The sequence below is a fragment of the Cygnus olor genome, chromosome Z (genome assembly GCF_009769625.2).
Source record: "Cygnus olor isolate bCygOlo1 chromosome Z, bCygOlo1.pri.v2, whole genome shotgun sequence".
NCBI classification, from domain to species: domain Eukaryota; kingdom Metazoa; phylum Chordata; class Aves; order Anseriformes; family Anatidae; genus Cygnus; species Cygnus olor.
The window spans coordinates 51631942-51659073 of NC_049198.1; the positions used below are offsets into that span (position 1 = coordinate 51631942).

General features: G+C 42.3%; 2 protein-coding genes across 2 annotated transcripts; both read right to left on the reverse strand.

Moving 5' to 3' along the window:
- Positions 1–3781: 3781 nt before the first annotated feature.
- ATP5ME (ATP synthase membrane subunit e) lies at positions 3782–6098 on the reverse strand. The gene is made up of 4 exons (XM_040542164.1): positions 5941–6098; positions 5746–5800; positions 5376–5474; positions 3782–3914 (listed from the first exon to the last, which is right to left on the reverse strand). The coding sequence occupies exons 1-4, from the start codon at positions 5974–5976 to the stop codon at positions 3889–3891; spliced, it is 216 nt and encodes a 71-aa protein (XP_040398098.1). The 5' UTR covers positions 5977–6098; the 3' UTR covers positions 3782–3888.
- A 2448-nt stretch (positions 6099–8546) lies between these two features.
- Positions 8547–22770, reverse strand: TMEM175 (transmembrane protein 175). Its single transcript, XM_040542166.1, has 10 exons — positions 22478–22770; positions 21962–22000; positions 20736–20833; positions 18776–18827; positions 17032–17067; positions 15689–15772; positions 14871–15035; positions 13033–13111; positions 11076–11217; positions 8547–10518 (listed from the first exon to the last, which is right to left on the reverse strand). The coding sequence occupies exons 1-10, from the start codon at positions 22664–22666 to the stop codon at positions 9855–9857; spliced, it is 1548 nt and encodes a 515-aa protein (XP_040398100.1). The 5' UTR covers positions 22667–22770; the 3' UTR covers positions 8547–9854.
- Positions 22771–27132: the final 4362 nt, after the last annotated feature.

A 27132-nucleotide genomic window follows, 5' to 3' on the forward strand; every position in this document is an offset into this window, starting at 1 on the left:
CCTCCTGCTGCCCCCCTTCCACTCGTAGCACATTGGACGTCCCATGCAGAGCACACACGGCTCTGCTGCCCAAAGTCATTTCGCTGGACTGTCTCTGCACGTCTGTGCTGGCTCCCCAAGCCTTCTGCCTCCTGGGTGTTGCAGCCTTTCCCTCGGGCATGCCCCACCACCTGCTGTAGGGCTCCACGTTTTCTCAACAGCAGAAAAACGATTGGATTGGGTTCCTCCAACCTGTGTCCCAGCTGGCCCCTGGCTGACAGCCCCTTGTGCTGCTGTGTGAAGCCATGTGCAGCAACCAGCGGCAGCAAGAGAAACGGCAAGCCAAGGCCTTTCCCTCCCCTTTTGCCTTCCCCATCTCCCCTTTCCGATAGGGTGCGGTTTCTGGCTAACTGTTTTCCCAGCAGCTGAATCTCAGGAGGCCGCAGAGACGAGCAGAGGTGGCATCCCTGCAGCAGTCACACGCAGACTCCTGTCCTTCGCCCCTGGTACTGTGGGATGGGAGGGGACGGGCCCCTGCTCCTGCCTGCCTGGTGGCTCCTGCAGGGTGGGTGCTGGTGGCACGAAGAGGGACCGTCACCCACCCTGTGCCCACCCGTATGCACCGCCACAGCGGGCTCAGCAGGCTCCATAACACACAAGGACATGCAGGCTTTTCTGTGTCTTAAATTTCTTTATTTCAAACTACTAAAAATTACTATTAGTAAAGCATGTATATATTACAAGTAGCGATAAATTACCCCAAGTAAAGCGGGTGTATACTTATATTCAATTACTTATATGTATCCCTAAATATATACATTATTTCTAAATGATAGCATTATAGCACTCATTAGATTGCTCCCCGAAGTGGTGCAAATTGATGCTAGACAGATTCTCACTGAGAAGATGGCCCATGTCGCAGAGCCTGGAGCCAGCCAGCCACCCCCAGCTTTGGTCCAGCCCATCCAGGTCTCACACACAGAAGTACATGGTGGGGAGCTCTCAGAGAGAAGCTACATTTTGGATAGAAAGTGAGTCATTTTTGTATCATTAGAGACATAAGGGGATGTAGGATACCACCATCTGGGCAGCCAACAGGTGCTGCTAACTTCTATTTTTTGCCTGGCATACCCAATAGGTGGTGCTGTTTTTTATTTTCTCAGGCCACTTTTGACTTTCTCAGACTGTTCTTTCTGTATTTCCAGCTACAGCAGTCAATAGCTGTTCCCATTTCCTACATTTTCAGGCTATTTTCCACTTCCCAGGTAAGTTTGCTGTAAGAATTAAAGTTGTGTTTTTGCAGTGGAAAATTCCACTAACCTTGCACATTCAAAAGTGATTGCACAGGCGTAACAGCGGGATGTATGTTGAGCAGATGAGGGGACAGTGGAAGGTGTCACTGTCCCAAAATAAGGAGGATGGCTAGGAAAAACAAGACAGGCAGTTGCAGAATGAGCAAGAACAAGAAGCTACGAAATCATGGACCCCTCCAGTTCCAAAAATGAAAGGAGAAATTAAAGGTTGGTCAAATAAAACTGTACATACAGGGCATAGTAATAAGTGTCGGGTAGGATGTGAACTTGTAGTACTCAGACAGTGAGGAAACGGGAGGAATCAAGCATTGGGTAACAGGGAATATAGGGCTATGATACACTTTCTGCTGTGTGCTTCTGCTTGCAGGACGCCTGCCATTGCAATCCCGAATAAAAATGCTACCTCACTGAGATCCTCCCCCGAGCCTGTGTTACTGGCTGCAGATTGTTTCTCACATTCGCCATCGTAGTTTCTTGTTTTCGCGCTTAGTGAGAGTGTCTCGGATGTGCCAGGCTCTCAGGGACGCAGCTGCACTTCGAGGATGCCAGCTGTGCTTCTCATGGCTGCTCCTGGCTCCGAGGCTAGCAGACATCTTCCCACCACATCCAGGTTGCTTTTGGGGCTGCTCCCATCGGCTGCAAGGGCCCAGGAGGGGCACCTGGTGAGCAGAAACCCTTCCCTCCAGTGCAAGGGGAAGGAATGGGTCTCCCTCCCTCCCTGCAGGGCAGCCTGCCCCTCCTTTCTACTCATCCCTGTCCCTCCCTCCTGGTGCCTCACACGTGCTGGGTGTTTGAGGGGAACTTTCCCATATTATGCAGGCAGGGCTGTGGAACCCATTTTTTTGCGGAATGGTAGTCACCACGTAGTCACTTTTCAAAAGGCTAGGACTGCTGTCCTTTCTGGTCAGCAATCCTTCACTAACAGGCGTTTCTCCATCTCGTGGCACTGCCACAACCACACCGCTTGCAATTTGCTTCCCACTCAAGGTGTTAGACAGGCGAGGTAACCAACTGCCCTGTTGAGTGCTGTAATCTAGTCCTGCTTTTGGAATATCTGCCTAGAGCCCGAGGGGGGAGTTTCAACTTTGAACCAGCTCTCAGCTCCAGTGGGAGAGCAGGATGGGACACTGCAAGACGTATTATAATGTTCAGAAGTGCTATTACTAGAGCTGTTTAGTATTGGCTTATTCAAAAAAAATTATCCCAGCATAAAATGTTTTGCAAGAGGTTTGCTTGCCTGGCCCTGCAGCCAGCTTTTGAGGACTCCATTGGCACGGTGGCACTTCCACCTCCACCACATTCCGCCTCAAGGCAGCTCGAGCTGCAGAAATCCCATGTGGTTCCTCCATCACATCCTCTATGCGCAGAGCTCCCACCCGGCTGCACGGTACAGGCTGGGACCTGGCTATGTTGTACTGTGTTTACTCACCAGGACGGACAGGCTCAGCTCTACGGGGGGCTACCAAGCTGACCCCAAAGTGGACAGAAACAGCACTGGCCCAAACATTGCAGTGGAAGACAAGGGATATGAGGATGGAAACTTCTCCCTCTCCTGCACCCTCCGCACTTAACCAGGCATGCGGTAGGAACCTGAGAGGCCACCAAAGTGAAAACACGTGAAGGTTGGGATGGTTAGTGTTCTGGAGAGAAGCAGGCCACCACGGCTGTTCCACAAACCAGGTCCAGTCCCAGCAACCCCCAGCTAAAAGCAATGCTGACCTCCATGGCCAGTCCTTACTGGAACAACGCAAGTATTTCAGCTTAAATACCACTATAATCACATTCTGTTTAAGCACAGAGTTACAGCTGAATCCCCAGTGTTGCATTTTGGTGTTCTTTTCAGTAACCTTTATTTTACGTAATCACTACTTGACTGCTTAAAGCTTAGCATCACAAACATGTCTGAGCACCAGTGCTTTAAAAATAAAAATAAATAAATAAACAAACACCGAGAGTTTTCCAGCAATTCACATCTTAGAGCTCCTGAAAATAAGCCTTTTGAAAGGATGTTGGCTTTTGAGTAGGGAAAACATCCTGTTATCTTGTGAGGTACCTGCAGAGTTCAAACATTTTAAAAACCTATTAATAAGTCAGCACTAATTCCTCAGATTTCCAAAAGGCTCAACAAATTAGTGAAATTTGACAGCAACTGTGCAATACAGGAATTGCACAATTATCCACATTGGTAACAAAACTGAAAAAAGATCACAGCAACACTCCGGCCTATCCAATTAATACAAGTTACAGGCAGCAAGTACAATGCCAGCCTTTTCCACAGGCTCAAACATATTTTAAATTCAATTGATGTCCTGATCACAAACATTCCCTATGTGCAATAGGTGTGGAGACCAGCTGTGATGCCAGAGGAATACAAGGGAGTGTTCTGTCAGCAGCAGCAATGGTCAACTTGTGATCAACGTCTCCTTCGACACTGTGCAAGTACTTCTGTTGCTTTTCAGTGCAAATCAGTCAAAAAATACTAACTGAAGTGTTGTAAGTATTTTATTGATAGAATAACATACAGAGTCCATCAACCACTACACAGTTCAGAGCCTAGCCATGTATTTAGGCGCGAAATTAAGATCCGATCTTATGTTCATTTCAAAATGGAATCTTCACTTGCTAGAAGGGAAGAAAAAACAAAACATAATTAGGACTACTCGTCACTCCCATGCAGTACTGAAATTTGCAAAGCATTAGCAGGATCAAAGGCTGCCCTTAATTATGCCATTTCTTCCTAGCTGGCTTTTGTAATTCACACTTCTGCTTATTCAACAGAAGTGCACTTCTTTTCTCTAGGGTAAAGACACTTTTTGGTCTTACTGGCTGGTAAATGACAGTTTCTGCCACTTCAAATAAGCCAAGAAAGAGTTATCATTATAGATACTGACACTTATCCATTTTTAAAAAACAATCTTCAACTACTGAAAAGAATCAAGTTAAACAATTGCTTTTCGTACTGGAGAACCATGCCAAATTGCTGCTGAGAAAGCAGACAGGCAATTACAGGACATTTAAATAGATTAACCATCCTAAGGACATCATCACAGAATTCAGTAAATTCAGTAGCAATCCTGTGGTACAGCATCTGTCCCCCAAAATGCAAAAAGCTCCAGCTAAACTAGAAAACATTTTAAAAAATAATTTAAATAGTTCAATGAAAGCTACATATTTAAGATGGTAGAGCTGTGCAAAATATCTATGCCTCCATTACAGAATACTATTCAGCAACTTGAGTATTTGATTTTATGTATATGTAGTTTGTTTGTGATTAGTTTTAATGGGCTTTATTCAGCATTAGCCTCATTCAAGACAACACAAATGCCAGTATTACCTAGAGAAAAAGTAACTAAGCATGTAACTACACCAAAAACCGCCAGGGTTATTAACCAGTAATCTCCGAGTCTTTCGCTTTTTCCCTTTATCAGACTTAGGAACACATTCCACACTAATGATATTGGAAAAGCATAGAAGACCCAAGAAATAATGATAAGGAAGAGGGAAAGCATGCTGCAGCAGGAATACTGTATAGTAGAAAGGAATGAGGTATAGAAGCAGCACTAATCCCAGCAGACCACCTTCATCATATTCTTTTCATGAGATGCCACAAATGAAGCTGACCTCTAACACTATGCTAGCAACTGCATTTCAAAGTGAGTTGCAGTCATAAGCAGGTGTGTAAGACATCTGTTTTTGACCATCAGGTGCCTTTGTGAGAGCTGTGTTGCATGGATAAACTGGGACACAGGTTTACTGCATCCAGCTGAAAAGAGGTAGCTGAGTACAGTTAACATGCAACTCCAGTTATTCCTTCCAGAATACGCAACATCTTTCAGCCGTTTGTTTCCTCAGTGGAAATTCAGATCGCTATCTAACCTAGCCTAAGTTCTGCTAGGCTACAACAGTGCTTTGACCTGTTTCTCTACACACACGGACATCCTGAAGAGTTTGGGGAACAACAGCACCAGCCAGCCTTCAGAGCCCTGGCCACCGGTCAGTGGATGCACAGGGCCTGCTGCCCGTGGCTTGGCGTCTCTGACAAACACGGAGCAGCGGCGGGACTCAGGTAATTTGCACAGTTACCTTCTGCAAGCTCTTTTGCGATCCGCTCAAGCTCTTCACGCTTCTTCTTCTCCTCGGCCTCTATTCTCCTCTCCTCCTCAGCGATAGGCTTTAGGTAGTCTGCCGTTAACACAGTTGGTTAAAGACACGGTGCCTAACGCTCGGGGAGGAAAGCTGCGCACCTGCTAGCTCGCTCAAACCGGGATAAAAACACAAAACAACGAGGCGAGGAGAGGCGCAGCCACACAGACCCGCACCGCCCGGCGCTCCATGGGGCCGGGGGGAAATGGCGCCCGGGCGGCGGCCTCAAGGTGCCCTTGCGGGGCGGGAGGGAGGCAGGGAAGCAAGGACGAGCCCGGGGTCGCTGCGGGGCCCCCCGTGCGGCACTCACCGTATCGCTTCTTGCCGTAGATCATCCCCATCAGCAGGGCCGAGTACCGGGTGAACTGCGGGGAGCAAGAGACAAGGGCGCGCCCTTCGCTCAGACCCCGCCGCCCTGCCCGGCACAGCCCGACCCTGCCCGGCCCGGCCCCGCACCGCGCCTCCCCTCGGGGCGAGATGGCGGCAGCAGCCGCCGCGGCCTCACCTTGATGAGGGGCGAGACCTGCACCGGGGGGATCATCCTGGCGGCTCGGCGAGGACAGGGCGGCGGAAGGGAAGCAGGACGGCGGCGGAAGAAGGCGGGCGGTGGAGGGCGGAGGGCGGTGGAAGGAAGGCGGGGAAGCACCGCCCGCCCGCTCCGTCCCATCCCGTCCCGCCCCGGCTCCTCCTCAGGGCGGACGGGGAGGTGGCGGATTCCTCATGGCTTCTCCTTGGGGACAGACATGGCGCCGTCCCCGCCAGGCGTTTCCAAGCCCAGCAGAAGGGCTCTCAGCAGCTCGGGGCTGCCGCCGAGGAGGAGCGGCAGGCTGCCGCACCGCCGGCTGGAAATGGCGCCCGCCGTCACCCACAGGAGAAGAAGAGAAAGGGGAGCACGTTGCACTGTGTAGTTACCTGCAATAAAATCTCAAGTTATAAGAGTTGGAGGAGATCTGTGCATCTCTCACCACTAAAAAAGCGTTTCCCTCTCTGTCCTGTTCGGTAGTAGCAAACAGATGGGGTCAGTTACCAGACACTGTCCTAACCCCACGTTTACCAAACAGAGGTCTGCAAGCCAAATTCCTACAGTGAATTAAAGCTTTGGAAAGGGACTCTTCACTCAGATAGATAATGATAAAACAAGGGGGAATGGTCTTAAACTAAGGATAGCTCTAGATTAGACATTAGCAAGAAATTCTTCACTCAGAGGGTGGTGAGGCACTGGCACAGGCTGCCCAGAGAAGCTGTGGATGCCCCATCCCTGGAGGTGCTCAAGGCCAGGCTGGATGGGGCTTTGGGCAACCTGGTCTGGTGGGAGGTGTCCCTGCCAATGGCAGGGGGGTTGGAGTTGAATGATCTTTAAGGTCCCTTCCAACTCGAGCCATTCTATGATGACAATGCTGCCTGAAAGTTGCTGTTAGCATCTTCTAATGACTTGAATGGATTCATCTTCAACATGAATTCATTAAGGCCAACCTGCCTGAGCAAAATAAACTATCATCATCTTGGAATCACAATTTTATGAATGGAGAGAATGGACTTTTCAAACCCTTCCATGCATTACCATGTTGTCCTATTCAGCTTCAGAGGTAGTTTTTCTTGAGTGGCAGTACCAGTACCACAGGCAACAATTCCAATGCCATTAGAACAAAAGTTTTACTGCAACTTTCATTCTTTCTTCACATTCATATTTTATTTAAGCTATTGTTGGGACAAAGAAGGTAACCAAAATCCTAGACTTAGGAAAAGTGTCACCAGCAGGTGAAGGGAGGCGACTGGTAAGAGCACGTCTAGAGTGTTGTGCTCAGTTGCTGCAACCTCCATACGCGAGAGACAAGGACATTCCAAATCAAGTGCAGCAAAGGGCCATGAAGACAACGGAGACTGGAGCATCTCTCATGCAAGAACAGACAGAGAGCTGGGCCTGTTCAGCCCACAGGAGAAGGCTCAGGAGAAATCTTAACAATGTTTAAGAATATCTGATGGGGAGGAGTAAAGACTGGGCCAGTCCCTTCCTAGTTGTGCCCAGTGACAGAATGAAACGCGATGGGCACAAACTGAAATACAGGAAGTTACTTTAAAATGGAACAACAACAAAACCACCACTTTTTTACTCTAAGCGTATTAAACATTCAAACACGTTGACCAGAAACGTTGTGGAGTCTGTGTGTGTACATACTCAAAGTCTGAATGGACACAGCCCTGAGCAACCTGCTCTAGCCAACCCTAACTTGGCAAGTAGGGTTGGACTAGACAGTCTCTGGCTGTCCCTTTCAACCTCGTCCATTCTGTGATTCTTATAATGATTATTATAATCACTGTAAATGTGTCACTTTAACTTTTCTAGAGGCAAAAAACCTGTGGTCATTAGTAATCCTGTAGAGAATAATTTGTTAAACTTAGATTTGGAAATGTTATTTCTACCTGAGAATATTGTAATTCAAAGCAATGCTTTGTTCCAAAATGCATTTTGTTTCTTCAACTTACAAAAAATGTCAGTGAGAATGATCTTAAACCAACTCTGTTTATATGAAAACTCAGGTCAAGTTTGCCTTCAAATTTAGGTTCTGAGACATTACTAAATTTGGTTTAAATACTACTACCCTGACTACAAGAAAAAAAAGTTCTTTCTGCAGAAGAAATCATTTATTTCCAAGTGGGGAAAAAAAAAAGAGGAAAAATTTAGTCAATACAGTCACTTTTATTTATTCAGTGCAATTCACTGCTCTTCAAAGCATCCCTGTAAATGCTGGAATGAAACTCTGTGGTCAGATTCAGTTGCAGGTCTCGTTTTCTTCAAGTACCAACAAAAAAAGAATAAACCTTTCTTTACATCCTATTAAAAGTTTTGGTGTCTTTCCATGCTGCCTTTACGATCTGACTAACTAAACTACCTATCACAGAGCATGCAGTTGTTTTGTTTTTTTTTTTACATCCAACAAACTTCTCTGAGCTGAACCCCAGAACCTAAACTATTCCAGAGCTCACTCACACATATCTGATAAAAAACTTGATGTTAATATATATACTTACTATGACAAAAGACTGTAAGATAAAAATTTGCAACAAGATGACCGAACTGCGAAAGCAGAAATAAAGGGCTGGAAGCTTTGCTGTTTTTCAAACTGATTGAAATTTATTACAAATACAGATATTCACTGCTTACGTGCTGACTGCATAGTTGAAACAAAAACATAGAACCCAAAGTGCTTTTATTAGTTATTAGAATGAAAGAGCAACACGTAACACATCACAGAATCCTACTGTAAATCATTTATCCTAAACCAGGTATAAAACTCCTTGCATATCTGAAGATACTTTTTCACAAGAATTACACAATACTAAGGATTAGATGTCAGTACAAGGTGCTTCAAACCAAAAGTACAAGTGCTTTCAGACTGATCTGAACTGAAACTAGATATCTGAATTTGTTCTTACTAACCATTGCTCCAAGCATTATCTGCCAGAGCACTTTGGTTTTGTTTTATTGTTTTTTCTTGTTGTTGTTTGTTTTGTGGTGCTTTTTTTTTGAACACCAAAATCCCCCAAATGCTTTTAAACAAAGCATTAAAGATGTTAGGCACTAAGTTCAAGATACAAATGAATGCCTCTGCCAAAAAGAAATGTAAGGACTTCCAAATTTACCTCTAGTCCCACAGCTCTTGAGATTTCTACCCTGGGATATATCAAAACTAGTTCATGTAGTCACACGGATCCTCATTTGTGAAATACATCCTTTTGAAAAAGAACAAGTATGACTGAAGAACTTGTGTTCAGGCAGCCTGGGAGAAGGCATATGGGTCTCGATTGCAACTTCTATCTAAACTTATGCTCAGAGTCATTCAAAAACAGGTAGTTCTCAAAATGCTACCACAAGTTTGTGGCTAACACAGAAGAGGCATCGTAACCATAAAAAAATAAAAATAAAATAAAAAGGGAGACCACCAATCTGTATATACAAATGTCCTACATTGATTCACCATCCAGAAAACCAGGTCTCCATTATGTCTTCCAAACCTCACTCCCTATCTTGTAGCAGCATAACCAGCTTCTACACCTGTGTTTGGTTGCCACAATGACTACCACATGTCTGAAAAAAGACATTTTGCTGGGTATCTGTGTATTTCATCATCAATCATCACTGCAGTTGTACTTCAAGCAGCATTTGTTTCCGAAAGGGTAATTGTCACGGCAGGGGAACATGCTCTCTGTCTCCCCTACATAGCTCCTTCTCCCCCACCTCCTTATTTTTCTCAATTACTGGTTTTGCAGAGTCTCAAGCATGACCAGCTACAGCTAAAGTATGACCCAGTTATGGCAAACACAGGCTTTAATTTAGATCAATACAGATTACACATCAAGACAATGTGAGTTAGAAGAATTGTAATTAATGTTGCAACTTCACATGCACTGCATGGAAATTTAGGACAGTGTATCAGTAGGAGACAAACATGCCTCCTCCTCTTCTAACAATACAACCTTCCGCCTGGAGAGAGACATCACAGACTTTATGAGAGTTAAGGAAATTCTAACAAAAATGCGCAAGGCAAGAAAAGCAAATGGGATTACAATCTGCATAAGATGGAAAATTTCTGTGCTAAATTCACTTAACAAGCATGTTAGAAAGAAGGCCCCTAGGCTTACACAAGGGTAGAGAGCCAGCTTGGCAAACATGAAGGCATGCTCCTTGCCACCATATCTAGCAAAAGGATGCAATGTTTCCCTTTCATGCAGGAGGGCTGTAGTCCATATTGCAAACTGAAATATGCTGGCAAAGAAAGTAATAACACAGCTGACCTGAATGGCTTCTATTTCGTTGTGAGACTTCTCTGCAAATTCACTGGTCAGCTGGTAAGCCAGTGGAAGCCCGCCAATGAATGCCAATGAAAGTATATTAAGCAGTCCCATTAATCGGGTAGCTTTTGTTACGTATAGGAAAAGTGAGTGATGGACAAACCACAGGAGACCAATTGTTACAAATGAGCCAAAGTAGGCAAGATAGTTTGGCCCATATTCACTTAAAGCTTCAAGAAGGCTTCCATGAAACTTCTCTCTCACTTCTCTTGGATCAGGGACATTGTCTTCACTGTGGAGAGAAAACTTACTTTACTTTGCATGTTAGTTTTATAAAAGCACACCTGGAGCAACAATTAAGTATTTTGTTCTAATCTGGGCATGCAGGAAAGAACAGGCATCCACTCTGTAGTTCTCTAATTTGTACCTCAAACGAAGCATTTCAAATAAAAGTTCAAGAATTAAATTAAATCTGAAAGGAAACACAAAAGTAAATTGGCTTTCCTTTAGGTTAATGTAATAAAGCTGCCACAGGGACTAAACAGCTTTTGTTGGTAAAAGCCTTTTATCTGAAAACACATCCAAACATAAAGGAAACTTTGTCCTTCAAGACTCTCCAACCCAATATACATTAAACAGACTAATAATCACTACTTCTGAAATGTGGGAGCTAAAAATATCTTCCGTTTGTGTTCTGTAACTTTCCAGAAAAATCACACTTGAGGTAACCACTGCAGGCTTTAGAAGTAAAGACTATGTTTGGTTAGTTTTATTTCCTCAGATATTACATATAGACATGAATTGGCATTATAGTTAACACAAATTGTCAGAGGCAACACAAAACCTTACCATATATCCAAAATGAGCAGGGTTGCTACAATGGCATAGACTCCATCGCTGAATGCTTCTACCCGTTCCTTACTCAGAGGCTCACTAAGGTAAAAACTAAAGGTTTCTAAGCTATGGTGTTCCTCTTCTTCATTTCTCTGACCTGGAAAACAAACCTGGATGTATACTAATGAAAGACAAAAATCAGACAGTACAAAGCAAGGTAGTTAAAGCATTAAAAAACAAAAACAACAACAAGAATAACAACAAAAAACCTACTGTGATCTCCCTTTTTCTTTCTCCCCACCCCTCAAAATCTTTCCGTAGAAAAAAGGGTGCTGTTCATCCACACGTCACTCATTCCACTTTTTTTCTGCAGCTGTGGCTCTCCCTGAAGTTCATGTTGCTTTCATACAGGACAAGCACATCAGAGACAAAAAAAAAACCTGTCCTTTAAACCTATGGCAGACCATTTCCACCAAATGAATAGGGGCCCAAAGCTCTAATTGAACAAGATATTAGAGATAAACAAATCAGATGCTGTGCCAGAAGGGCACAGGAAGGCTTCTCCAGGAAGCCCTAATAACTGTAGGTCCCCAAAGACACTGTGAAGAACTTATGCTGCATGGGAAGAAAAACCTCACTGCAGAATCAGGGCTGCACTGGCACATGAAATCACCTGCTTTAAAATAAATCCAGCCTTTCGCCAAAAGATGGGGCTCTGGAGCTTTTAAAGAAAACATCAAACTCATCCCTAAAGACTGAGCTTTGAATTGCCCAGCTAGCCAAGCTGCACCACCTCAGGAGTATAGATTTGGTGAAGAAAAATCCTGCAGTTTCCAGAATTAAAGAGAGAAACTCAATTAAAAAACAAGTGTAAACACATCTCAATCAATATAGCAGTAAATTATGTTAGCCATCTGACAGGGTTAGACAAAGACAGCCTTGACCTGGCTGTGAATAGCAGTGTCCCCGTTGCAGCAGGCACAGCAAAATATCTCTGTCCATTTGTTCTCTGGATCTGAGACTCTGGCTTCAGCTGTTTCAAAGCATTTCTACCTGCCTAATCCTGCTCCTGCATGGTAGAGTCAAAAATAAATTACCATTCATAGCAAACAAAGATGGACTTGTCCTGGGCTAAAATGAAGCAGCAGAGGCACAAAGGTGTTACTCTGCTGACTCACCTCTGCAGTGCTTATTCCAAAGACATACATCTGTTTTGTATTTTTCTGGTCAGTTAATATTACTCTCAAAGGGGGACAGTTCCCCTTTTGGCTAAATAGCTTGCATGGTAACACCTCCTCTTTTATTTTGGCACCGGCAACATCTTTCCTCAGTGGAGTCTCAGTAGAGCTGAATTAACACAACTGGCTGTTGGCATGGTTATGCAATGGCTAGTGTTGACAGAAAGGGGGCAGAAGGAACCTCAGCAAGGAGCTTGAGGGAAGGCAGCATGGATTTAGGCTGTCTTTAGCCATGTGCGAACTTAAACATTTAGGCCACAGCAGTTAGATTAGTAAGGCATAACGCACTGAACAGTTACTTACACTAGATGTGTTTCAATTATATACCTGCTTGTTACAGACTCTCAAACGTGCTGTTGATTGCCAGTTTGAGAAAGTGGGACCATACAGCACTGCTGGGAAATGATACAGGTATAGAGCTTGCTTTCTATATGCTTCTTTTTTAGAAGGGAAGAGGGATGGCCTGCAGCCATCACTCAGCAAAAAACCAGAGAGGTTTTGCTTTCAGAAAAAAAACTTTGTAATGTATACCTTACATATATCTATTAGTAAATTAAAGGGAAAGCATGGAGCTATGGAGAAACTGGAAGCAAAGCAATAAAACACCAAATCACTGTATTCCAAGAGTGAAATTGGAAGTAGAATTAAAATTACTTCATTCCATGCTATTTGGATAACATGTTGACAACCTAATAACACATCTGAACATAATCCCTAGAAATGCTCTTACTCACCCAAAATCTTGGTTTTGCACCACGTAATGAATCGAGAGAGATGTGGAAAAACGATTACAAGCCCAAGAAGTACGTAAGACTATGGAGAGAAAAATAAACAGAGTTTAAATTTAGTTATCAAAATGTAAATTTCTTTCTAAGTTTAATATTAAACTATTATTCTCAACCTTTAGGTATAATCACATTGAGGAAAAAAAAAGTCTTGATTTTATGACATGGATATGACTCACCAGAAATCAACATGTACCTCTTGAATATTACATGTGCAGCCTAATGCTTTTTTATCACTAGTTTAGTTTTGATAGCTAGTTTAGTACCAGCTATGAGTACTAAGTTGAAACAGGAATGGGAATAATCCTGCTAACAAATGCAGTAAGGATTTCTCAGGAGGTTGGAGAACCATCACATGTTTCTAGTATTATCTGTCACTTGCCACTCAACCTGAAAAGTCAAGTTTGCCAGCTAAAACTCCTAAGCACCCCTGCATTGTGCTGGCAAGTTATTTGGATAACAATGTAATAACGTGACCAGGAAATGGCTGTAGACAACAAAACTGGCAAACAAACAAACAAAAAAGCACAAAAATACTTTCTTTGGTTGAATCACATTTGTAATTCCAGCAGGCTGCACAAAAAGATGTATTGAAATAAGGTGATGGAGGGTGCAGGCAGGGAAGAGGTATAAAGGTTTCTTAAGCTAAGGCAAAGAAACAGCTGTGAGGGATACTCTCAAGGGCAGAGCTCTTTGCAGATTTTGACCAGTATTCTGTAAAAACTTCATAAAATTGTTTGAATCTCTGCTGGTTCCTTTATGTCTTTGATGAAGGCAGAAGCTCTGTTAAACATCTCTGTGAAGAGTCATTATTACAAAAACACCCCATCTCTCTCAAATTTGAATACATCTATCTCAACAAGTTCCCTAAAAAAAAGAGCATGATTTAAGTGTCTGTGTCCTGAACTTTACACGCTTTTTGAAGTGTGTAAGTGTCTCTGTACTGCTTCTGTCCAAAAGACAGCTCAGTGGGTCATAAGCGGTTCACAGACTGCACAAGTCTAAACACAAGAGCAACCTGGAGATTAATCTGACTCATGTTAATTAAAAAAAATAAAAATACTAGTGAACAAGAGAGGGAGAAGGAAATAACAGGAAAGACTGAGATTAGGAGAATATTTTGTTAAAATTGGTTATTTTCATGCTTGGACTCACAATTGTCCCTTTTATCAATAGTAACCCAATATCTCCCAAATTTTGCGGTTAAAACACTGATTAATTTCCATGGTTATTAATATGTAGATGCAACCTTACCACTTCATAAAGGTGGCCGAGGCTGCTGTAAGAGCAGGCTTTAGTGAAAAACATTTGTTTTGAGATGCAGGTTGGCTAACTGGTCTATTTATTCAATTTGTTCTTACACCTTGTGAGCGCAGCAGTTATATTCACCTATCTTCAGTTGTGCAATGTGATATTTATTTCATGTAACCTTTCACATTATCTCACTGACATATGATAAGGAAGATGCTAAGTTACAGTTTAGAAGACCTGCTTCTGAAGAGTAATTAAGGGAATCATTATGAAAACCAAGCCTAAGCAAGTAAAGCAAATACTGTAGCAGAATATTCTTTGAAAACCTATGCAAAATTCACAGATCAAACTACAGATTGGCCTGTATGAATTGAAAACATCCAACACAAAATAGCAACCATGATTACATCACCATAGAGCCAGCAACTGAGAAAGTCTGCACATTTAACATGGACACCATTATTTTAACACACAGACACAAACACAGATAATACAAACTGCTGTACCCAGGTACTCTGTTAACTGGGAGAACTTACCAAAGGAATAAAGAAAAAGGAAAAGATGGCTGCTAAAAAACATAAAATCGGTCCTCTTAGGATAATCTTCAAGATATGATGTTTATAGAAACTCTGATTTTCAGACACTTGTATCTGTTGATTCAGTAAGTGTGGGTGATAGAATCCATACACTACCATCACAGCCTGCAAGGAAAAGAGCATTAGTGAAGGTAATACACACAAGTACACGCAGCATTTCAGCTATATAACTGCAAAACTATAAATCAACAAATTCCAGAACACATTCAACCTTATTTTTCACTCCCACATGGAGGACCTGTCTTAGAAACTCTGAGATTTCACACTTTTCTGTGTATCAGGATTTTAGTTTCCACTGCAGAGGTTGACATGACCATGGATCTTACATGAAGAAGGCAGGCCTCCACAACAAGGAACAGAAAGTGACAAGGCACTGTTCCAGGCAAAAAACAGTGCCATGCTAAGTACTTAGTCCTGAGTCAGAAAGCCTCTCTCTGTTCACTCAGCCATTACTGTGTGGCTCAATGGGAACTTCAGCAGGAAAGGTCAACTACTATTTCGTCAATGTGTTTTTAAAGAGAGGGAAGAAATTCTGTGGACTTTGAGATCAGCTGATTTAGTTGCATATATCAGTTTCACAGGACAGTGGCAATCATCTCATTAACAGGTGTTTTCTTCTGGCAAGCTTTGAAAAATACTGCTGTACAAAAGAAAAAGACACTTAGCAATTTATATCCACAGTTAATAAACCTTATTTTAGTTCAACCCAATAGAATCTAGCCTCTAAAAGTGAAAATGTAAGGGGATAGCTGTAATACCTGTATAAGGCCAATGACAACAGCACAGACGCTGAACAGGAAAATTCCAAAAGGTACTTCTGGAAAGGAGGCCATTAAGGAAAACTAGAAAAAATGCGACCAGATCAAACATGTAGTTAGGAAGCAATGTAGGAATAACAACAGAGAAAAGGGAGTATTCTTCATTCAATACTGAAACTTTAAAACATAAATAACACTTGGCTTTTTGATATAATTCCACTAAAAGCAGCTTCTAGCCACAAACACATGCAAGCATCCCAACAGAGGGTATCTGGACAGATGGCTTTGCTCATATGCTGATACTGCTAAAATTCAACCCCTCTAATGCTATGTCTTCTTAATAACTACAGGCTGATTTGCAGCTGAGCATGAAGTTTAACATTTTCAGTAGACAAGATGTTCATAACTGAATATTCTTGATATTAGGATACCTTTCTGAATTTAATTTCTCTACCTCCATGGCTGTCTGTTGTATTAATTTCTGCAGCTTCATTAGGTGAGACAAAAAAAGAAAAAAAAAAAAAAGTAGGGTGTAACAGTGTGTGTTAGGGTAACACAGCTAACTTTCCAAAAATTATTTCCACTTGAAGGCAAGGAAGAAGTATGTGCTCTTGCTGACAAAGGCCCTTTTGCTGACCACAACTTTATTCTTTGCAGGTTAATACATAACACAGATATATCTATGGAGAAACAGGTACCTGTCCTATAAATCTGTTCTAAACATACAATAAAAGTCAAGAAACATTTTAAGCAACTGTTTTGTTCTGCTAATTATGGTGGTCAATTCTTGCTGGATCTAAAGGTTATCTGTCCGGAAATTGCATAGAACATCAAATCTGCAGATTTAAAAGGTAGATAATTGTTTGCTAGAATCACCACTGCTGAATGAGCCACAAGTTATACCAAAAACTCTCTGAAGGTTACAAGAGTAAAATATTCTGCTATCTAAAGAGGAGTTTGAAATACAGGTTTAGTTCCCTTAAAAATTCAAAATTCTCATCGGTGAACTTTGATATTCAATTCATCTGCTTCTTTTAAATAAAACCTGGGAAACTATGGCTTTCCGTGATTATAATTTATCTTCCACATTACCCATTTTCTGCCAGGCCTACATATGACATGCAGGAGATGAAGAATTTTCAGAAAATTCTTCAAGATTTTTTTTGATGAATTTTAAGAAACTAAGGATTAATGCACTAATTATAAAATTAACTACTAGAACGGATTCAGGGTTTACACTATAATAATACTCTCCTGGCTTTCTCAATACTTTGGTATAATCTCTCCAAATAAAGAAAAAAAATGTAATATAAACATATGTCACGTTTTAGAAAAGTACTTACAGTGTATGGCAAGAAAGTTATGATCATCATACAAGCCTAAAGAAAAGAAAAAAAGTGTACTGAAACACTCGGTGAACTACAAGCAAGCAAAACCATCATTTAAGATGTAGCCAGAGAACATAACATGAACAGCTCAAATGCAAGTGTTGCATCTTGAAAAAAAAAAAAATATTTCTGAAGTTGCTGAGCTATGACTGAAACATACAGCCAGTTCTGTACACACCTTCAAGGTTTGTTATCCAAACTGTACATACTTATTTTAGAAAATACTACAGTTTTGTTAACAGTACCACAAATAAAAGCTTTTCTTATGGCTCCTAACAGACTTCTCACTTGACTAGCAATGCCAAAAATACCACACATCCTGAGGAGGTGCTTCTGATTTCCCTTGTCAAAACCATTAATTTCTGATCATAAATTTTTCAAATATTAGCTAAGGAAAAACAAACAAACAAACCTAAAGCAAGCAGAAATGATGATCAGAGGGCTGGAGCACCTCTCCTATGAAGAAAGGCTGAGGGAGCTGGGGCTGTCCAGCCTAGAGAAGAGAAGGCTCCGCAGAGACCTCATTGTGGCCTTTCAGTACCTAAAGGGGTCTTATAAAAAGGATGGAGAGGAAATCTACTCAAGTAGATAATGATAGGACAAGGGGCAATGGTCTTAAAACTAAGAGGATAGATTTAGATTAGACATTAGGAAGAAATTCTTCACTATAAGGGTAGTAAGTCTGGCACAGGTTGCCCAGAGAAGCTGAGGATGCCCCATCCCTGGAGGTGTTCAAGGCCAGGTTGGATGGGGCCTTGGCCAACCTGATCTAGTGGGTGGCATCCCTGCCTATAGCAGGGTGCTGGAGTTGGATGATCTTTAAGGTCTCCTCCAATCCAAGCCATTCTATGATTCTATGAAACGCATTGCTTTGAAAGCTAAATTAGAGAAGAATTATATGCCGTAAACAATTCTTCTTACATAAATTCCTGTAGCGTTCTTACAGAATTTAAACTCAGTACTTTTTAGTCACAAAAGTTAAACGAACTGTGTAATTGTGCATTGTTAAGAGAACCGAATTTTAAGCAATATAGTAAAAATACAAAGGTCTAGCTGAAAGCAAAAATACAGTCTCCATTGCAGCACCTCGTTACAAATAACTGTAACCAAGATATCACAAGGTGGCTGATTAAAAAATACACACCCAAATAAATGAAGAATTTTTAACAGATAAGATTTAGTAAAGAGTAAATCTCAAAACACTGCACCAAAGACTGGTCTCTCAGATACAGTTTTTTTAAGATTGTGTTTCAAATAAGCTTCACAATGAATTTCTGGGTAACTTAAACAGAGAAATGGCTGAAAACAAAACTGCAACTCAAACCCACAGCTATGATTTTTGCCACAACAGACACAGAATTTCATTTTCTCAAGTCTGGAGGAAAAAAGCCACACAGACCAGCAAAGTCAAAATCTTTCTGCCTAGGTGCCTCTTCAGTTCCCTCAGATGAACTTCCACCTAACCTGGTGCAGATCTTCTTTTGGTTTACAATGCAAGTGCAACATGTGCAAGTTAAAAGCAAGTTAGTTATCAAACACGTGCTTTGGCAAAGAGGAATTAAAGCTCTCTGTACCTTCTTGGCTTTGAAATTTGGTGGAATTGATTTAAATTAGAAACATTCTGTCATGTGCATGCAGTCTAAAGAAAAAGTGACCTATACTTGGTAGTTAATCACCAAGTATGTTGGGTAAGACTCACCAGATTTAGAAGAGCAAGGACGTCGTCTATAAGTTCTATCACCTGAAACAACCTGTCAAGGCAAGTTAAGATACCATGAACAAGCCAGCTCGCAAAACATGTTACAACATTGCATATAAATTATACATTTGTTGTATTATAGGGGAACCTGATGTCCTTTGCTTCAGAATTTATGCAAGCAGTCCAAGTGCTACCAAACCAAGTGCTACCAAAACATTAACTCAAACATGGAAGTCACTTGTTAGAAAAAAAATTGAAAAGGTAGATATGAACAGTCAAGTTCAGTCACGGAAAAGTTAAGAACCCCATTTCTATTTGAAGGACAAGTGGCATAAGATGTATCAAACTGACTTATTATCTTTATTACTATTTTTTTTTGGCTCTATCCTTCCTCTGCACTTGTAATTGTATCTTTACTGTGAGGTAAATTTAACTGTTGTTAAGAGCCAATTCATGTGTGAAAAAGTAATCAAGATGGCAATTCTGACACATCAAGTAAGACACCAAAATCCTAACAATGCAGAGAACTACAAATGGATATCACACCTTGGAAAATGGAAGATAGCAGGTAATTACAGGTTGCGCCTCTGACAGAATAGGATCAATCCACTTACTTAAAAGAAAAAAAGTGGTAATAGTTGTTAACGTGATAAATCAAAAAAGCTCTGCCACGATTCTTTAAAGCGTCCCATCCTTGGAAGTGTTCAAGGCCAGGCTGGATGGGGCTTTGAGCAACCTGGTCCAGTGGGAAGTGTCCCTGCCCATGGAAGGGGGGAGGAATTAGATGATCTTTAAGGTCCTTTCCAACCCAAACCATTCTATGACCCTATGATTCCAGTATTGTAGAGAGTAAACTGCAGAGTTGCCTTGATTTTTAGCTTAACTGAGAGGATTTTAGCAATACCATAGAGGTAAGATATATCCGTGCCATGTTTCCTTTAAAACTATACTATCTATTCACAGCTTTCTGACATATGCTGACTTAGAAATTAATAATGCTCAATTATACTTTGTTTTCCTTAAGTTTTAAGAGGCTGTCGCTTTACCCAGAAACAAGTACACCAAAGACCAACTGCCACATTTCAGCTCACCTGTTAACACTGCAAGCTGTTCACTAGAGGTAAGTATATCAAGTTCAAAAAACAAAATGTTGCTTTGGGTTATAGCTGTTTGCTGTTTAATTATTGTAAATACTTGGAAGTATTACCAAGAATCTGGGCTGTTAGGAAAAAAAATGACAAATTAGAACTGCCTCCATACAACTGAGCTCTAAAGAAAGCAAAGTAATTTTAGTTTTTAGTGAACTCATTAGAACACAATCCAAACTGGCTTTAAATGAATGTATTTGGAAAGAGGACCAGCTTACCTTGTTCTTAAGAACAGAAACCCTCAGAATACTACAGCAGAAGAAAAAAAATGCTTGCTGCTCTACCCCCACAAAATGCCTGCACATCAATTTCTTTTTGACTACTAAGGTACGGGTAAGTGGCAAAGCAGCAGTGTCCACAGCTCTGAAAAATGCAGCATCTGCAACATCACAACTAGTTCTGCAAGAAGCACTGCTGAGGACTGAAAAAGACAAGTTTTAGGCCAGCAGTCGTATCTGGATTCCTCTATTTGTGCATCACACAACTTAAAATGTCATGCTTTTTCAGCATGCTTTTAAGTTTAATTCCATCAAGAATATTAAGTGAAATGAACGGTAACTCTGAATTTGAAGACATATAATGCTTGTTTTTTTTTGTATCACAGTTTCTATAGTGTAGAAATACATTAAGTCACTGATTAGGATAGCACTTCTTACAGTGCATTTTTATAATTACTATCCAAAAACATCCAGAAATCCAGAAATATATCAGCAACACAGAAATGTATCAGACAGAAGGTGATCTTCTGCCCTTTTAAACAACAGCTTTTCTTTAACTCTGTAGTGGAGTTAAACATTCTTCCTTGTTCATACCTTACATGAGCTGCCCATGCCACTGTGACTATTAAGAAGGTCATCAAGTAGACTGCAATTTTTGTTAGAAGAAGTTGCTGAACGCTTTCACCTAGTTTCTGAAACAAAATAAAAAGTGACACCCAGACAAAAAGGAAAAATAGTTATTTTCTGAAAGTACTAACTTACTTATGAATGGGAATGACATGCAGTAATACAGAGTATTTTTTGAAAATGCTTGCCAGTAATGCAGTTTTCCTCCAACAGTCTTTTTTTTTTACCATCATGCAGACGAACTGTATTAGACACTGATAAGTATGCTGAAATGTGTAGTTAATGGACTATGATATTCCAACACAACTCTTCAATCTGTAAAATCTAGGCTTTCCAAACCTCAGTTCACCCTTTGATTCATTCATGCACTCTCACGTTGCAGTTACTGTGATAATGCATTTCAGAGAAGGGCTGGCTATAAAACATCCCTATTATTTCCTTAACACTGACTTCTGAAGTAAAAGTGTCCTACAGATTTTCATATGATGATTATTCACAATGAGGCAGGGAAGGGCTCAACCACATCAATTCTGCACGTACCACCACAACATCACAATGGATTAAACAGACTAATGCAGTGTATTTTTTGGACCATACCTGAGTTTCCTAAACTAACTGAGGCAAAACATTCAATTTGGAGTCTAGCTCTGTTTTTAAGAGCAGAAAAACAAATTGTGATTAAAAAATCATGAATCTCCTCAAAAGATTAAATTGCATTGCCCAACACTCCTGCTTCTTTCTGATTTAATTTTCTGTAGTCCCTTTTTTTATTTTGATTACAGTTGTGATTAAATTGATCTTAAAGCCAGCATCCAGGTTGCACTACATTAAGTGGCTTCTCTAACTGATGATGTATTACAAACAAGAGATGTTTTCTGGAAGATGCTTTGGTCTGACAGGTAATTCATCTTCACAAAAAAGTAACCGCATAAAATCTATGACATGTATATCAGATACATCTCATTCAGGCTTTATATCGTGACTTCTGTAGATTACACAGATCTTCAGTATTTAAAATTTTTCACCTCGAGTTCAACAGCTCCTCCTCCTAGAGGAAATTTCTGTCAGCTTTAATGTTATTTAGCTTTCTTTTTAAAGTTTGGAACTCATACTGAAGTGGGGTGTTAAATTAGGACGTAACATGCATTTCCAAAGATACCAGAAACAACAAAAAACAGCAACAGAAAAGATACCTGATCGGGATGTATTTTTGTGTGGGCCACAGGCAAAATCTGAAATAAGAAAGCACTATTAGTACACACGCATGTCTTTTCCTATCTCAGAGCTTGAATGAAACCTGAAAGGAACTTTAGATGGCTGCAGATATTCATGGGTCAAGCAGTCCTATCCGAGTTCCTCTACTTGTGTTTCACAAATACAGGAGTAACCCGCAGCTCTGTGAGACGAAATTCTTTTTCTGCCGAACAGAGACGACTCAATTCCTCTCCCCCACCCCCAAGGCGTCCCTTTCCACAGACACCGCCCGCAGGGCTGCTCACCGCACACCCCCACGGGTCCGCAGCTGGTCCCTACAAACCCAGGCAGCGCCGCAGGGCTGGGCTGGGGGAGGAGGGCAGGCAAACACCCGCGGCACCCAGCAGGGCTCGGGGCCGGGAGGCTGCTGCCTGCAGCTCCGCGGCCGGGCAGGGCACGGCAGCAGCCCGGCACCGAGCCCCGACGCCCCGCCGCGTCCCGGGCCCGGGGCTCACCATCACGGTGGCGATGATGGAGAGCAGCGCGTCGCTGTAGGCCAGCAGCCGGTGCGACGTCTGCGTGCTGCTGCCCAGGTCCAGATCCAGGGCCCGGCTGTGCACCGGCACCGGTTCCCCCGACCCGGGGCTTGGGCCGGGGCCGGGGCCGGGGCCGGGTCCCGGCGTGGCGGCCCGCGGAGCCGACATGGGCCCTCCGTGCTCCGCCTCCCGCGGCGCGGCGGCGATGCCCGGCCGCGAACCAGGCCCGAGAGACGCCGGCCCCGCCGGGCAGGCGGAGAGGAGGAGAACGCCCACGGGAGCCGGCGGGGGCGGTAGCTTCCGTCCCTGGCCCTGCCCCGCCGCTCGCCGCGGCCCCGGCGCGGGTTTGTCCCCTTGGTTTGTTCAGCCCAGAGCAGAGCAGGCTGAGGGGAGGCCTCATGGCGGCCTGCGGCTCCCTCACGAGGGGAGCGGAGGGGCAGGCGCTGAGCTCTGCTCTCTGGGGACAGCGACAGGACCCGAGGGAACGGCATGGAGCTGGGACAGGGGAGGGTCAGGCTGGGTGTTAGGGAAAGGTTCTGCACCCAGAGGGTGGTCGGGCACTGGGACAGGCTCCCCAGGGCAGTGGTCACGGCACCGAGCCTGCTGGAGTTCAAGGAGCAATGCTCTCAGACACATGGGTTTATTTTTATGTGGTCCTGTATGGAGCCAGGAGTTGGACTCATAATCCTTGTGGGTCCCTTCCAACCCAGGATATCCTGTAGCTCTGTGATAGGCCTTCCCTGCAGCAGCATGAAGGGGATCTTAAAAATGCACCGCACACATCCGAGGTACCCATGCATTACGCTGAACAAAGCAGAGAGGCAGCGGCTGTGTGCTAGTGCTAGCTGTGTGCTTGGCCTTGTGCAGTGCTTGGCACGGGGAGCCCCGCAGGAGGACGGGCCCCACCTCAGCGTGTCTCCATCTCCAAATGTTGGCAGCCGAGCAGCTTTAGGTCTGGAAACATGCGTGAAATAATGGGTAAGCAGGGGCTGGTAACAGCGCTGCCAGCTGCCATGGCACTCACAGCCACAGGTTGGGAAACTCCTAGCCTGAAAAAACTGAGTATACAAAGCGTGTCCAGGCTAAAAGGTCTCCTCACGGTGCTGAAGTCTGGCTTGCATGCCAGTTCAATGATATTTCTGATGGTCACATATATAAAGTATACACACACGCACAAACATATATACATATATATATACACGTACAATACATACACGTATACACACCTGTGAATTAGTCATATACTAAAGCTCAGGAAGACTAGCACTGTGTGCATACTACTGTGGACTTCTAAAGCTCTTCCCATATCACTTGGAAAAACTCCCCATGTGATCTGTTGACTGAAGAAGGAAATCCTCAAGAATATCCTCTGCAGCGAGATGGATGAACAATTATGGGGACAACTTGTGTTGTCATTTTGAAATAACTAAATAAATATGAATTAAGAATGACTTTCCTTTGGTCTGGGAATGTCAGTAAGAGTATCTTGAATTCTTAAAGCTGATGCCTGGTACAGGTGATTTGAATTGGTGGGCTCAGAGGAAGCAAGTAAATGATGTGTATGGATTATGCCTTATGTTCCAGCAAAGCTCTTTACAGCTAATGTATATACACCAAAAATTACACTTCACAGAGGCTGTAATGTTCAGAATTTCTCAGTTTTGTTTATACATCAGATTTTAAAATCTGTATGTGAATTCCAAAGTAGCTTTTTTCTTTTATTTTTTTCTTAATTACTATTTTAGTTTATTACTGGCCTAACCAGCCTTGTCACTTCAAATCATTTGCTTTATGTACTTTGTTCTCTCCTTTGGAGCTGTGAACTGGAGGCTTTTGGTTTATGTTCATGTTTTTATCTTGTTGGCATTTAGTTCATACCACAACAACAGTCCATCTGGAATACATAGGCTTATAGTTTCAGTGAAGTTGTGCTCTAGCTAATGTGATTCAAACACTGTTGCAAAGTGGTTTTATTGCACAGAACTACTTTCATTGTTAGTCTTTTCTTGTAACTGAAAGGGAATATTCCCGAATTTGTGATAGATTTTAGTCTGGCAGTATCTTAGTTAACATATTATTATTGTTATTATTATTATTATTATTATTATTATTATTATTATTAATAATAATAATAATAATAATAATAATTTCTCCAGTTCCTAGAAAAGCTATTCTCTATATAGTGGATTTCATCTAAGACCTCTCAGAGAAGAAGCCAAGAACTCAAATTGCTTGCCCACACTTCTGGTGTGAAAATGTTCTAGGTTTGGAGAAATTCAAATCTGAGAATACACTGAGAGTGTGGTTTAGTTCATAAACAACTGGCTGTGCTTACTGACTGGAATTAGTTATCCAAGATGGTCTAGACTGAAAAAAACATCAAGACATAAGACTTTGAACTCTTGCAGTAGAAGGTGCTGCTTCCAGTAATCAGTAATTGATTTTCCTCAGTTCCTTTATCAACTGAAGCAAAAAGTACAGAGGCTAGATCAGAAATAAGTTGCTGAACATATACTACATTGGAATGAATTTATAATAGACTTCTTGAATATTTCAGCAGGTATGCTAGAAATGCTGTGGAAATCTCTGAAATTTATAAATAGGAGTTGGAAATTAGACTGTAAGATCTAGGCAATAGTTGCAAGAACTTGTGGAAGTCGCTCAGTTATGCCTCAGGCTCTGCTGGGGTGTTTCTACACCTGGTGGAAGTTTGCTTTTAAATGAATTGGGGTCTGCAGTGAGGTGGATGGATGTTACAGACCTGCCTGGATTCCACAGCTGATCAGCCTGAGACAGTGAAACGTAGTCTTCCAGGAAAGAAGAATGTGAAAAGAGCTGAGAATCTTGTCTGCACTCAGAAGCAAGAAAAGGCCAAAGGAGAGAGCTGCAAAGCTGCAAGGTGTCACCTGGAAAAGGTTAAAGGGTAAAAAAAGGAAAAGGAAAAAAGGGTAGCAGCTAAGCAGCTTTGTAACACGTATGGTGAGACCTGTGAGGAACTGGAACAGGCTAGCAATGGACCTAAGCAAAGAACAGCCTGGGAAATCACCTCAGGAAATTTTTGTGGTGTGCCAGCAACAATCTAGAGAGTAGGTCCTGAGTAAATTTGCCTACTAGGGCAGCATTTGTTCTGCAGAAGTTTCCTAAAGCAGGTATGTAAACTGTGACTGGTACCCCCTGTCCCTAACCCTCTGTAATATGGTTAGCATAACCAACAGTAAGGCAAACAGCCATAATACATAAATCAGCTGGTTTTGTATCACCCCCCACTGCCCTTCTCTGTCCCCCTTCCTGGCACCTGGGTGTGTTGACAGCCATTAGCAGGCAAGCCTCCTGCTGGCGTTGCGATTAAGCCCATCGGTGTTATCAAAGCCTGGGTGCTGGGCCACCAGCATGTGGCGACACCCATCATGGAACAAGGACGCCTAACAGCACTTGAGATATTGCCTCTAAATTCAAGCAGCAGTAAGCCCTTAGTGGGGCTTAGACTGGAACTGCTGCTGGACAGCAAAACCTTTCATCCCCATGTGGCCAGGGACACCCCCACCATCATCTGCTTCCTCTGAGGACTGAGTGACTCATGTTCTTTTAGGTGAAGTCTGAATGTGGAGTATGATTATTGTATTATATGCTGATTATTAAGAATTTGACATATGATTTGCAGAGGATCCAGGTGACTGAAAAGTCTAAGTAACTAAGAATTCTATATAATACGATAGCTATACTAATTTATAGGAATTCTGTGTTAACTGTAAGCTAAGTGCTAGAAGTTTTAAATAGGAATAAGATATGCTGTTGCTAAAGTTTTTATGTAATAATAAGCTATAATTCTAACCAGAACCCTATGGCCATTCTTCATTCTGCCAAGGATCCCCAGAAGAACCTTCCTGTCCCCCATAGGTGCCATTCGTTTCAGGCTGACCTGAATGGTCTGAGCTGCAGTACATGTTGTTGAACTGAACGAAGTGACCAAGACGTAAGAACTACTTGAGCTGTGAGATCTCAGAAAGCTGAATTTCTTTTTATAAGCAAGCTGAACTAAAGTGTTGTATTGATGATGAAAGAAAACAGCAAAACTGTGGCAAAAATAAGTTTGTAAAACAAGAGGGAAGCCTTTGGCCGGAATACCAAAATGGTGTGCCATCTACAAGCAGAATATGTGTGGACTTCAGTTGGGATTGGTACAGTTCTATGGCTCCAACAGTAATTTCTTTTTGAGATTCTGGACTGCAGAGCAATATTGGAAGCGCAGCTGCTGAAGTGATTACATTTGTGAAAGGTCTTCCGGATCATCTCTCCATTTTCCATAACAGCTGTTTGAATCTAGTGACATCAACAGTGTTTTTTACACTTGGTCAAGAAGCATTAGCAAGTGAGGCAAAGGAAAACATGGCTGTTAAAGAAGCAGTTCACATTGTTAGAGAAAATTCACCAGTGATAGATGAATATTGGCTGGGATAGATGCCTTGTAAAATACAACTTCCTCATCACAGGCAACAGAACGGGTTTGTTACAGGAGACGTGATTTAATTTATTGCCAATTACCAAACTCAGTTACTGATTCTGGTATTGAAAAATGACAAACACTTAGACAAAGCACTCCAACTACGAGCTGGACACTTCTCCTCCCTGCTTCC

Excerpts from the sequence above, each read along its gene's own strand:
- ATP5ME (XM_040542164.1), bottom strand. The coding sequence starts at position 5,976 with ATGATCCCCCCGGTGCAGGTCTCGCCCCTCATCAAG. Across the intron at positions 5,801-5,940 it reads AGGTCTCGCCCCTCATCAAG|TTCACCCGGTACTCGGCCCT; the intron begins GTGAGGCCGCGG and ends TGCTCCCCGCAG. Across the intron at positions 3,915-5,375 it reads CGCAAAAGAGCTTGCAGAAG|CAAGTGAAGATTCCATTTTG; the intron begins GTAACTGTGCAA and ends CTTCCCTTCTAG.
- TMEM175 (XM_040542166.1), bottom strand. The coding sequence starts at position 22,666 with ATGTCGGCTCCGCGGGCCGCCACGCCGGGACCCGGCCCCGGCCCCGGC. Across the intron at positions 22,001-22,477 it reads CCATCATCGCCACCGTGATG|ATTTTGCCTGTGGCCCACAC; the intron begins GTGAGCCCCGGG and ends TTCTTATTTCAG. Across the intron at positions 20,834-21,961 it reads CAAAAATACATCCCGATCAG|AAACTAGGTGAAAGCGTTCA; the intron begins GTATCTTTTCTG and ends ATTTTGTTTCAG.